Consider the following 13075-nt stretch of genomic DNA (forward strand, 5'->3'; position numbering starts at 1 on the left):
GAGAATGTCTTAGTGCTTGGATATACTACTTTTATATATAACAGATGGCCTAACATCTGAAGAAAATTAGTAAAAACAGCTAGAATACTTTTTGAAAATTTGAGCATTAAATGTCATTTTCTTTTTTCATCTTAGGGCACAGTCAGTGGTGTGCTGCTAATAACACCAAATAATATAATGTTTGATCCACATAAAACTGACCCTTTGGTTCAAGAGAATGGCTGTGAGGAATATGGCATCATGTGTCCAATGGAAGAGGTGATGTCAGCTGCAATGTACAAAGAAATTTTGGATAGCAAAATAAAGGAATCCTTACCCATGTAAGATTGGTATTTATACTCCTTTGGCATTTTATTACATCTTGATAGTTGACCCTGGTTTAATACTCTTAAGTATTTTTTTTTTTACTCTTAAGTATTTTTTATTAGTTTTATTAAAACTGCTTTTCATTTTACCAGCAATGAAAAAATAATAGTATTGAAAAGATTATTTTTTTTAAAGATTTTATTTATTTTTTGACAGAGAGAGAGACAGTGAGAGAGGGAATGGGAGAGGGAGAAGCAGGCTTCCCCTGGAGCAGGGAACCCAATGCGGGGCTCAATCCCAGGACCCTGGGATCATGACCTGAGCCGAAGGCAGATGCTTAATGACTGAGCCATCCAGGCGCCCCGAAAAGATTATTTTTAACACACCTTGAATAGTTAGGAATTGTTCTGGATTTCTATTTGTATATTTCGTAAGGGAACTGGATATTTAAAAGTAACATGTAAACCTTATTTAATTTAATGTTTACCAGTCCTTTTTATTCAAACACAGCATTCAGATTTTTAAATTATTTCTGTGACTAATTTAAGGTAATATAAGTAGACTAGGGTAGCTTTCAAATTTTTCTTAGAAGAGCCTAAAGAGTCTGGTGTGGGATTTGAGGGAGATCTCATGAGCATCCTTCCCTCGGTTATCCTTGAAAAGAGTTATGCTTGGAATATACTGGTCAAGGGATTCATGTGATTCAAATAACATAGCTGTGAGACTGCAGCTCAGCACAGCCTTTGAAAGTAATGTGCTTGACCAAAGGAATGACCAGAGAGAAAAGGGAGGAATAAGAAAGAAAAGGAGAAGAAAGTATTCAAAGAAAGGAATGACAACAGAAAAGAATATTCCCCATTCCTCCACACATACTTTGTCAATAGTTTAAAAACTGTCTTCACTTTAACTTTATTAGCCCACAGGGATGTGGATCATTGTTTGAAAATTAACCCTTGTGGTAGAGAACTGCTTACATAGAAGAGCAAATTATTTTTGTTTCTGAGGCAGAGTACATGAGTTGTTAGGATACCTGTGGTAGAGTAAAATCCCTTGTTCAGAAAGTCTCCATTATACTTTCCATCCAATAGATATTATTTTGGCTTGGTAAACTCATCCGTAGAGGTGCGGACAATTCCTAGAGTATCTTCTGTGTTTGTTATTTTTATAGATCCTCATCTAAAGTCACTTTCAGGAAATAAGTATTGTTGGGATGGGTGAAAGGATGAGACGAAGGTGAAGGAGTAAAGGATTAGATTAAAAAAGAAATAAGATTTTATATATATATATATAATATATATGCGCATGTTGTCAGTCACTGTGAGATTCACTTTCTGTTGCCCTGCTTTTCTGTTTTTATTATGATACTTTAGGATTCTCTTATGCTGAATGATCTGTAAGTATTCCACTAGGATGCTGTAGGGCTTCTCTTCTTGCAAATCACTGTTTTATTATTTAGAATGTCCCTGGAAAGACCATGCATTTGATCCAACCATTTAAAAAAAAATTCCTCCAAAAATAAGTATCTTTCAGTCCTGCCTTGTGAATTAATCAAAAACACTATTTGGCAGCAAATTAGATAAATAAAGCAAGTAATTTTGCAGAGAAATGTCATGTGTAGCAATACTGAGGCATAAGATTTGATTGATTTTCTTCTGTCTTCTGCTTGGAAAGTTGATTTCAAAGGTATTGTTCTAGAACTGTGTTAAGCAGTAGCAACATCATTGGCATAAATATCTAGTTTCAGCATATTAACTCTGAAGATTTTACAGCCCTTAATCAAACGTATGTCTTATATTTGTTAACTTTATCTCTTACCTAATGGTCTTCTTAAATGTACACATACAGTTTCTCAAAACTTTTGCCTTTTGCCATGTTCCAAGATCCTATATGTGCAATTTGAGTGGATCACCAGTAGATGACACTATTACATTTTTAATAGCACAAATTAAATGTTTGTGTTTCTTATGGCGAATCAGATGCAAGGGAGACAAGACAGACACGAATTGGAATTCAATGGATAACTTTTTAAAAAATAAATTTTTACCTATTTTAGTTATAAAGTGTTATGCATACTCGTTATATAAAATTTGAAAAATACTACAAAGAAAGAATAAAACAGGAGAGTTCCCCAGCTTCACCATCCAGAGACAGCCAGTTATTTTTGTTTCAACTTATCTCCTATTCTTAAACTTACATAAACGTTAGTAGTTTTTCCACTAAGAACTCATGTTAATTTCCATTTGTCACAAACTATTTTTAACCATCACTTTAAATTTCTGACTTTCATTTCATGCTTTATATAGATGTTTGTATTGCCTCCTTCCAGAATTTAAACTAACTTTGAACATTAGTGCTCATATATATAAATGCCATTAAATATGGAAATCTTGATAGAAATATGAACCATTCACATATCTAGTATCTAAACCTTTAGCAGAACAAGTTCTTTCTGAATTAAGAGTTGTTGCTGGTAGCCTAAAGAATTACTATAAGTATTTTTGCCTCAGTTTTATTCCAGTTGGTCTTCAACTTTGCATCTGAGCTGCATGTTTTAGTATAATCTCTATTTAAATGTAAACGAGCACTGTGTGTCTGTGTCCATGTATGTAATATCAATGTATTTTTTCTTAAGAAATTTAAAATTTTAATCAAAATTTTATCTAAGCTTATTTTCCATATTCCTGTAATGAATAAAGTTTAGTGTAGAATTATAGCTTCACCCAAAACTTATATTTCCAACTTCTTTTCAGGTAGATTAATTCAGGAAATCTTCTGTTGATGTTTCCCAGATCTCAAGAAATCATTGCAAAGGCTTGACTTAATTACTTGGTCTATCTATTTAAATCAAATTTTTGATATGCTCTTGAGATATATACTATACCCTTTTCTAGAAGCCTTTTTAGTGATAACTCATTCAGTGTTACGTTTTTGGGAAATAAAATGCAATTTAAAAAGTAACAACTTTTAATTTTGTTTACTGACAGAGAGATAGATCAGGTATCAGGAAGGGACTTCTGCCACTTAAAGAAAATGACGAGAAGTCATACTGATGAAATAGACTCCAGAGCCCGCGATGCAGGTAACGACAGTGCCAGCACGGCTCCGAGGAGCACTGAGGAGTCTCTTTCTGAGGATGTGTTCACAGAATCAGAACTCTCTCCTGTGCGGGAGGAGCTTGTCTCGTCAGATGAACTTCGACAAGATAAGTCATCTGGTGCATCATCAGAATCTGTGCAAACTGTCAGTCAGAGCGGCATAGAATGTTTAACAACCATATCAGAGTCTGCTAATACGCCTGATCACTTAAAATCTGATCCTGGACATTCTACAAATGAAGTTGGGACTACTTCTCTTAAAACAGATTTAGATAATCTTGAAAGGGCCACTAAGGAAGATCAGGCTACAGATAATTTTCAGGAAATGTCAGGCCCTAAAGAACAAAGCACAAGTATAAAAGGTAATACAGACCAGGATTTTCTTCTGAATGAGAATTACCTACATCAAGAAGAGGGTAAAAAAGAAAGTATGCCTTGTGGGGAAGCAGCAGATTTTAAACAAAAGCAAACTGTCAACAAAGGAAAACAAGGAAAGGAGCAAAATCAGGACTCAGAGACAGAGGTAGAAGAGCTACGGAAACTCTGGAAAACCCATACTATGCAACAGACTAAACAGCAAAGGGAAAATATTCAACAGGTGTCACAAAAAGAAATTAAGCATAAAATAGCAACTGCTGACATAGAAGGTAAGTGTTAAGGAATATATAAAGTTAATTCATCTTACTGCATATTGTCTTCCTCTTTCCTCACAGATTAAGAAGCTGCTGTATCTTAGGTCACTCTGAAGGAAGACCTAGTGGCCCTTGACTGATGTTTCTCTGGGGATAAGTATATGGTCTCTAGTTCCTAGTCTGAGGTTTCTTCTTATCCCATGGTGGATTGTACACATCATCTTTTCCACCATCTTTAGATACTCCTGACTCAATGGTGTTCTGTCTTTAAACGATTTCTTGAAAATGCACACAAGCTCTGTAATACCTTTGATTTCTCCATTTTCTCTTAATTCTTGGTGTGTTACCTCATTAACATTTTTTACTGCACATAAAATATTGTAATTGCAGTTTGTAATTGCCAAAGTTTGTAATTCTGCCTTTTTTTAAAAAGTGCAATTAGACATAAAAATTTATTTCTTAAGTTATTCCAAGTGTCCAAAATTTCATCATTGTCTGATTAAACGTTTTCCTTTAAAAAACACCAAGGATAGATTAAAAAGCCATTTCTCTTTCAGTTTTGGTTTTTAGTACTGTTTACTTATGAAAATTATAGTAATATACTATGTTTTATTTCTAATATACAGTAGCTTCCCCTTAATACATAATAGATTAAATGGGGTGTAGTTCAGGTTTCTTAGCTAACATTTCTTATAATCTATTAAAATACTGATTCCAAATCAATCTAGTTTACATATGAACTTTTTAAATTAAACTCTAATTTATTGCTAAAATATACATAAAATAAAATTGACCATAGTAACCATTTTTAAGTGTAAAACTTAGTGGCATTCAGTACCTTCACATTGTTGAGACTCACATGTACCACCATCCATTTCCAGAACTTTTCATCTTTCCAAACAAACTGTATCCATTAAGTAGTAACTCCTCATTCTTTCCTCCCCTTCCACCATTCTATTCTGTCTCTATGAACTTCTGTCTCTCTACATAAGGTGCCTCATATAAGTGGAATCATACAGTATTTGTTCTTCTGTGTGTGGCTTATTTCCCTTAGGAGAATGCCTTTAAATTTCATCTATGTTGTAGGTTGTTTCAAAATTTCCTTCCTTTTAAAACCTGCACAATATTCCAGTATACAGTTGACCCTTGAACAACATGGGTTTGAACTATGCAGGTCCACTTATACATAATTTTTTAATACAGTACAGGACTGTAAATGTATTTTTGCTTCTTTATGATTTTCTTAGCATTTTCTTTTCTCTAGCTTTCTGTACTATAAGAATACAGTATATAATATAGCATACAAAACATGTGAAACATCTGTTTATGTTATTGGTAAAGGTTCTAGTCAACAGTAGGCTAGTAGTAGTTAAGTTTCTGGGGAGTCAAAACTTATACTCAAATTTTTGACTGTGTGGGGGGGTCCATGTCCCTAACCCCTGCATCATTCATTGGTCAACTTTACATACCACCACATTTTCTTTATGTATTCATTTGTTAATGTACATTTGGATGTTTCTTCATTTTGCCTATTGTAAATAATCCTGCTATGAACATTGGGGTACAAATATCTGTTCAAATCCCTCCTTTCATTTTTTTTGGATATATACCCAAAAGTGGATTTGCTAGCTCCTATGGTAATTCTGTGTTTAATTTAATTTTGAGGAACCCCCCCAAGCTTTTGTATATTATATTGTATTGTATATTATATTGTATATTATATTCCCACCAGCAATATACAAAAGTTTGGTTCAGTTTTTAAAATACCTGTGGTGGATTTTCTTTGCACCATCTTTTTTATTTTTTATTTATTTATTTATTTATTTATTTATTTTTTAAAGATTTTTTATTTAGTTATTTGAAAGAAAGAAAGAGCACATGAGAGGGGGGATGGTCAGAGGGAGAAGCAGACTCCCTGCCGAGCAGGGAGCCCAATGCAGGACTCTATCCCAGGACTCCAGGATCATGACCTGAGCCAAAGGCAGTCGCTTAACCAACTGAGCCACCCAGGCGCCCTAAATATCCTGATGATATTTAGTAGATGTTAAAGAATTAATTTACTCAAAGAAAGTTTTATAAAAAATTGAATAATTCTTTTATAATACCTTTTTCTTTATTCAGAACTAATGAATGTTCATTAAAGAACATTTCACAAATACAGATTTTTTTTTAGCAAATGTATAAAAATTACCTGAAATTCATCAATGAAATAATCATTATTAACATTTGGTATATTTATCTTTGATTTTTGGTGTATATGTGTATATACATACACATTTAAATACATATGTATACAATTTTGGTATTTGTATCTATACATACGTATTTTTTATATAAAATCAGGATTATACTGTTGTATCCTTTTTTCACTTGACATTTTATGTCATGAATAATTTTCTATGTCATTATAGTTTTTTTGAAAATACGGCTTTTAATGGCCCTGTATTTTAACCATTTCCATACTGTTAATACATTCAGTTGTTATTAACAATTCGTATTGTTAAGCTGTTTCCTATCTTTGATATTGTAAAGAATGCTGGTGTGAGTGTCTTTATTTGCTATCCTTGTGTCTGATGGTTGCCTTATATTTTGAAATCTTTGAAAAAAATAAAATGAGGGGTTCTGTTTAACCTAATAATGTGGTAGAATGCTTTCACTTACTGGGTTTGTTGGAGTATGGGATTAGATGGGGAGGGAGCTCCTATTATGACAAAATACTAAAGGAGAAAAATTGATAAGTTTAGTTATAGGTGTACCTATATTATCGTTTGAGTTCTTTTTGAGGGGGGAGGGAATGAAAATTTGTTTTAAGTAACTAATTTTAAGTAACTTGACGTTCTATAATAGGGAAATAGTACACATTTCTGATCTTTAGTGACCTTATAACAAAATGGTTTAATAAATATACAACTGTGGAATATAATTGTGGGGAAGATGGTAAAAGTTCACTCTTTTAATCAGATGTAAATATTGAGGCTCAGATAGATTTATGCACCTTGCACCATACTGTACAGAAGAAAGCCATGACTAGTACCCAGTTATCTTGATTATAAATAAATGCTTTCTCTTCCACAGTATGCCACCCTCATAAGCTAATAATGTCCAGAATTCTGAATTCAGTCATAGTGTCAGACCCTCAGTATACCTTATGTCAGTATCTCTGTTTGGAAGAGTTAGAGAAAATTCATAATAAACTGTCCGAATAGATGGCTGAATCCAGGATATTGTTGATTGTTTTATCCTACCTCATATATATGGAAAAGCTTCCAGAAACATTTTTTATTAAATTTTTGTCTGTAATAACTATTATATTAAAGTAAACCTTTAAAGATTCTACAAATGTGTTTTGATGTTATTCTAGAAGTCTGATAGAGAATATGAAGAAAATTATATATGTGCATGTAATTAATATAGTTGTTCCAAGCAAAAATTTAATGCAAGAATTCCTAAAATTTTCCCTTTTTTTCCTGATATGCTTAGACATAATTTCAGTTCATAACTTGGGTGCTAGTTCATGAATGTCGTTGGAAGAAAATAAAAGTTACTTAAGAGAATTTATCTAAGTGACTGTCAGTAAATTAAATTTTATTCTGTATTAACTTGTCAGAAGTTTGGAGGTAAACATAAACCAAATTGCTTAAGCATGGTGTATGAGAATTGAATGAGCTCTATTTGTATCTCATTTCTAGGTTCTGCACTTTTAAGAGAAAAGAGGCGGCATCGATTACATAAGTTCTTATGTCTCAGAGTTGGAAAACCAATGAGGAAAACATTTGTATCTCAAGCAAGTGCAACAATGCAACAGTATGCACAGAGAGATAAGAAACATGAATATTGGTTTGCTGTGCCACAAGAAAGGTAAAAAGACTCAAAAACGTTACTGAGATTCCTTGAATTAAAATGATCTTATAAGGATGCCTGGGTGGCTCAGTCGGTTAAGCGTTTGCCTTTGGCTCAGGTCATGATCCCAGGGTCCTGGGATCGAGTCCCGCATCAGGCTTCCTGCTACACAGGGAGCCTGCTTCTCCCTCTGCCTCTGCATCTCTCTCTGTCTCTCATGAATGGATAAATAAAATCTTATAAATAAATAAATAAATAAATAAATAAATAAATAAAATGATCTCATATATCACTTAATACCAGTGGAAAAGTACTTTAAAAAAATAGTTTATGATTAAAACCTGACATTAAATCTTTTTAAAATTATTTTTTTAAAGATTTATTTATTTGAAAGGAAAAGAGAGTGTGTGCCCGTGGGGTGCGTGCATGCATGGGTGCACACATGTGCAAGAGTCAGGGGAGGGCTACAGGGAGAGAATCTTCAAGGAGACTCTCTGCTTAGTGTGGAGCCCAACTCCAGGGCTGGATCTCACGACCGATGCAATCATGACCTCAGCCTAAACCAATAGATGCTTAACTGACTGAGCCACCAGGCACCCCTTAAAATTACTTAGCTTCTATTTTGTGCTTTTTAATTTACCCCATTTTAAATTTTATTCCTCTCTGTGATTTAATGCAAAAAAAAGTAAATGTGTACCTAGTTTTAGTGGTAAAGAAACCTAGTTAAATTGTCTTAGAGAGGGAGGCAAACCATAAGAGACTTAACTGTAGAGAACAAACTGAGGGTTGCTGGAGGGGAGGTGGGCAGGGGATGGGCTAAATGGGTGATGGGCATTAAGGAGGGCACTTGTGATGAGCACTGGGTGCTGTATATAAGTGATGAATCACTGAATTCTACACACCTGAAACTAATCTTGCGCAATATGTTAACTAACTAGAATTTAAATAAAAACTTTAAAAAAATGTCTTAGAGCAAGGAGGTTCCTCAGAATATTAAACAGTATGGCCACTACCTCAAGGCAGGTAATGATATATAATTCCTTTTTTAAAATGCAATTATCCCTGCAAATTAATAGCCAAGAATACATAGATATTTGAAATGTGTGTTTGATCCTCAAGTAGGTTGATCCGGGATTTAATTATCTTTTGTAACAACAGGTTTTGCTCTAGTAAACAAAATTGAAAATGAGAGTGAGAGACTTAAAAGATTAGATCATCTATCCCTGAACTAATAATACATTGTGTTTTCCTGGTATCATTTAAGAGTTAAACACATTAAATTTCTATTAACTTGGGAAAATTCTCTATAATATCCAGGTTTTAAAATAGGCAGTTAGTAAATTGTTTACTCGTATTTTAGATAATTAGGTCATTGTGTGAATGAGGTCACAGTTGCCAGTTCAGTTTCCTTTCCCATCACTAGTTTCTTTAAAGATTAAAAAAAAAAAAAATTACCATGAACAGCATCTGAGCTTACTCAAAAGCATGCATGCCAAGGAAAATCTTGGTTTCTCAGAACGACTTGACAGAACACAGACGAGCAAACTTTTTTAAGTTAATGTCTTCCTGCCATTGGGCTTCATTATCTTTTTAAATAAAGCATAGTATATGTTTTGTGTATTTTAAATCTTTAAGTTTTGTGAAGTCATTTAACAAATACCATTTTGTAATTATAGCTAGGAGTACAGAATAGTAGGTCTGTTATTAATAGTCACATGTTCTAACAGGACAGACCACTTGTATGCCTTCTTCATTCAGTGGAGTCCAGAAATATATGCAGAAGATACTGGTGAATATACCAGAGAACCTGGATTTATAGTAGTGAAAAAGATTGAAGAATCTGAACCAAATGAGGATTCTACTAGTGAAGCAGCAGCAGCCAGAGAATGGGAGGTAAGGAGAAAAATGTCAAGATTGCATTGATCTTTTTACTTTGTGTGAATTTATCGCTTTATGGTAGTATAGGCAAAGTACAAGTGATCTTTGTACAAATGAGTAATTTTTAAAGGTTTACTGTCCATGTGTTTATTGAATGAATCTCATTAGTAACCTTGGTTTTGGTTTTTTTTTTACTGTTTTCATTTTCCTTTTGCTTTGTAAGAGCAAGTGGTCAGCAATAAAATGACGTGGATTTTAGAATATTAATTGCTGTTTTACTAATTTTTATAAAACATTTATTTCTGATCTGATTCACTTTAATATTACCTCCTGCATGGAGGAAGTGCACCAGTCATTTAACACATTCATGCCAATTAGCATTCCTACTAAGTCCATACCCAAGCATTATTTTGAAATGAATTTATAATAATGCTTAGGGAAGCTGATGCTGATTTTACAAAGTATAAAAACTTCATATGCTCAAATTTACTGAACTTGTTTAAATGGCCAAAATAACACTAATTAACTTTCTGTAACCTCCTAAAGAATCATCTTTTAATATTGCATATCATGTTTTTACATGCATTGTCATATCAAAATGATAAGGTGACAAAATCTGGTTTTTCTTTTCTGGTTGCCTGGACTATGTCTTCTTGATGCATTAGAAAATATAGAGCAGATGCTAAAATGTGATATTAAACAGGATTAAATTTTGTCAATCATTTGGTGTTAATGTTTGTGGTTGTTTATGTGATATGAATTTATTGTGCGTGTACTTAACATGTATAATGACTGAAGGTATACATGGCATGTCTTTCAACCTGATTTTGAATTGTTTAAGTTCATTCTGTATAGTATATACAGCATCAGTTTCCACTGTGACTCCAATACAGTGGAGGGAAAGAGGTAACATATACTGAGCATTTATTTTGGGTTCTTTTAATACTTAAACCAACATTATTAATCTTCATACCAGCTTTATTCGTGATAGTCCCTAAACTGGAAACAACCTGAATGTCTGTCAGCAGAAGAATGGATAAATAAATTTGGGAATATTCGTAAAATTCCACATAACTTAGCAATAAGAAAGATCTACTTGCACAGGCAACAACATGGATGAATGTCATAGATATAATGTGTTGAATTAAACCAGGCCAGGTGTAAAAGAGTATATACTGTGTAATTCCATTTACATGAAGTTCAACAGGGCAAAACTAATCAAAAGTCCACCAGACTACCTGTTTCTAGGGGTTGACAGGGTCGCTAGGGACAGGAGGGAACTTTATAAAGTACTGGAGATACTTTGTATTTTTTCTGGGTGATAGTTGCATAGATGTTGACATATGTAAAATCCCTGTGTATTTAAAACTAACTTCAGGAGGCTTTTAAAATAGCTCAGATGATCAAAGATGGGTACTTGTACTAGGGTAGCAACAGTTGAAAGTAGAGTGGAAGGTGATGAAATTAAGTTTTTTAAACAGGTGTAACCTAAGTATTAAGAAAGGATTTCATGACAACTAGGTAACAGTGGAGTTTCTAACTTGGGTGGCAAGGGGGGTTGCAATAATTTCAATCAAATAAGGGACTTTTCTCCATTGGGGTTGGAGCACTTAACCTTGGAAATAATAGACTATCACTATTGATTGATTATTGACTGTTTTGATTCAAAGGAACTGCCTCAGTTCTTGTGACAGATTCTGCCAGTTATAATTTTGAAGAAAAAAATAAATGCCTCCTCACCTGTTTCCAACCAGAATTAATTCAAATAAAAAAGAAATGGTAGAGAAAAGGATTAATTTTATAAATTTTTTGCTGCATTGTCTAGGAACAGTACTGTACTGTCTAATATGGTAGCCACATCTTTATTATGTGGTTATTGGTACTTGAAATGTGGTTAATGCAACTAAGGAATTGAATTTTTAATTTTACTTACTGTCAGTTAAATTTTAAAATGGATACTTGATTCAGTTATTGGATAAGTTTTTTATACATTTGGAACAACTAGGCTATATGAATTTACTTTTTCAACTATGTTTTATGAAATCTAAATAAACCTAAAGCTAAACAGCATCAGGTATTTCCTGTGAAAATTTAATGTCTGAATTGAGAGGTGCTGTAATATAAAATATGCTAATTCCTATAGATACAGTCACTATTTAACACTTTTGAAATGTGGTTAGTGTGAATTGAGATGTCCTGTAAATATAAAATATACACTGGATTTTAAAGATTTGGAATTAAAAGTAAAAAGTGTAAAATATCTTTAATTTTCAGTGACAGTATTTGATATATTGAGTTAAATAAAAATCAAAATTAACTTTTTTCTTTTTTAATGTAGTTATTAGAAAAATTATAATTATATATGTCTTGCATTGTATTTCTCTTGTACAGTGCTGGTCTAGTGCCTGATGGTTACTAAGTGCCGAAATAAAAAGCATATTTTTTTTTATCCAAAGTCCATTGTTTACATTAGGGTTCACTCTTGGTGAACAAATGTATAATGACATAAAAAGTATTTTAAATGTTAATGTTTTAAAAAATGGAAGTTTTTTAGAGCCACTTATGTAAAGTAAAAGTACTTCAAAATGTGAAGTGCTTGCTGTTTTGGGGCTTTTTTGTATGTCAAGCTGGAGAATATGTGACTGGAGAATGTAGGATGAATTTATTATGGCTGCCAACTTGGACATTAGTCTGTTTGAGTAGAGCAGCTAGTGATACTTAGGGGATTAGTATCCCTAACTGCTATTTGGGCAGAAATATATTGCTATCCAGAAATTTATACATTGGGAAAACTTTTACATATGATTAATTTACTCTGCTCCAGTTTCTCTTCTATGTCCCTCCTGTCCCTCTCCCAACGTAAGCGCCAGAGGGCAGGGTTTTTGTCAGTTTCATACATGACTATATCCTCAGAGTTAAGAACAATGCAAGGATGTAATTCATTCTCAATAAATACTATATTACTGTTATTTACTCGATTAATGAATAAATTTGGGCAAAGATTAAAATAGGATATAAAACTTTTACTCATCTTCCAATATGGTCTACATCCTAAAGTAAGTTTTTATGTCAGTGTAGTAAATATTTTGTCATAAATTTATAGACTCTGGAAATTGGAATTACTGGCAGTTCAGCCTCTCTCATTTTACACTATTTTTGGTTCTGCTTTAACATAATTCAGTGATAGAGTTTATTACCTCAAAGAGCAGTACTTTTCATTTTAGGACAACTCTATTAGAAAGTTTTTACAGTGAGTTTAGAGAAATATATGTTTGTAAGTTATAGTCCGTTTGTCTTTGTTCTACCTTCTGATGTACATCAACA

At 33.0% G+C, this 13075-nt stretch overlaps 1 protein-coding gene across 9 annotated transcripts in view; it reads left to right on the forward strand.

Moving 5' to 3' along the window:
- The window catches only part of OXR1 (oxidation resistance 1), a 455727-nt gene that overhangs the window by 407567 nt on the left and 35085 nt on the right, over positions 1 to 13075 (forward strand). For all 9 annotated transcript variants that reach the window (XM_027575402.2, XM_027575393.2, XM_027575417.1 and 6 more), the window contains 4 exons: positions 136 to 320; positions 3291 to 4048; positions 7723 to 7891; positions 9601 to 9766. In XM_027575402.2, coding sequence (XP_027431203.1) covers positions 136 to 320; positions 3291 to 4048; positions 7723 to 7891; positions 9601 to 9766 — 1278 coding nt within the window. The remainder of the gene's footprint in view (positions 1 to 135; positions 321 to 3290; positions 4049 to 7722; positions 7892 to 9600; positions 9767 to 13075) is intronic.

Source organism: Zalophus californianus, chromosome 4 (assembly GCF_009762305.2).
Source record: "Zalophus californianus isolate mZalCal1 chromosome 4, mZalCal1.pri.v2, whole genome shotgun sequence".
NCBI lineage: Eukaryota > Metazoa > Chordata > Mammalia > Carnivora > Otariidae > Zalophus > Zalophus californianus.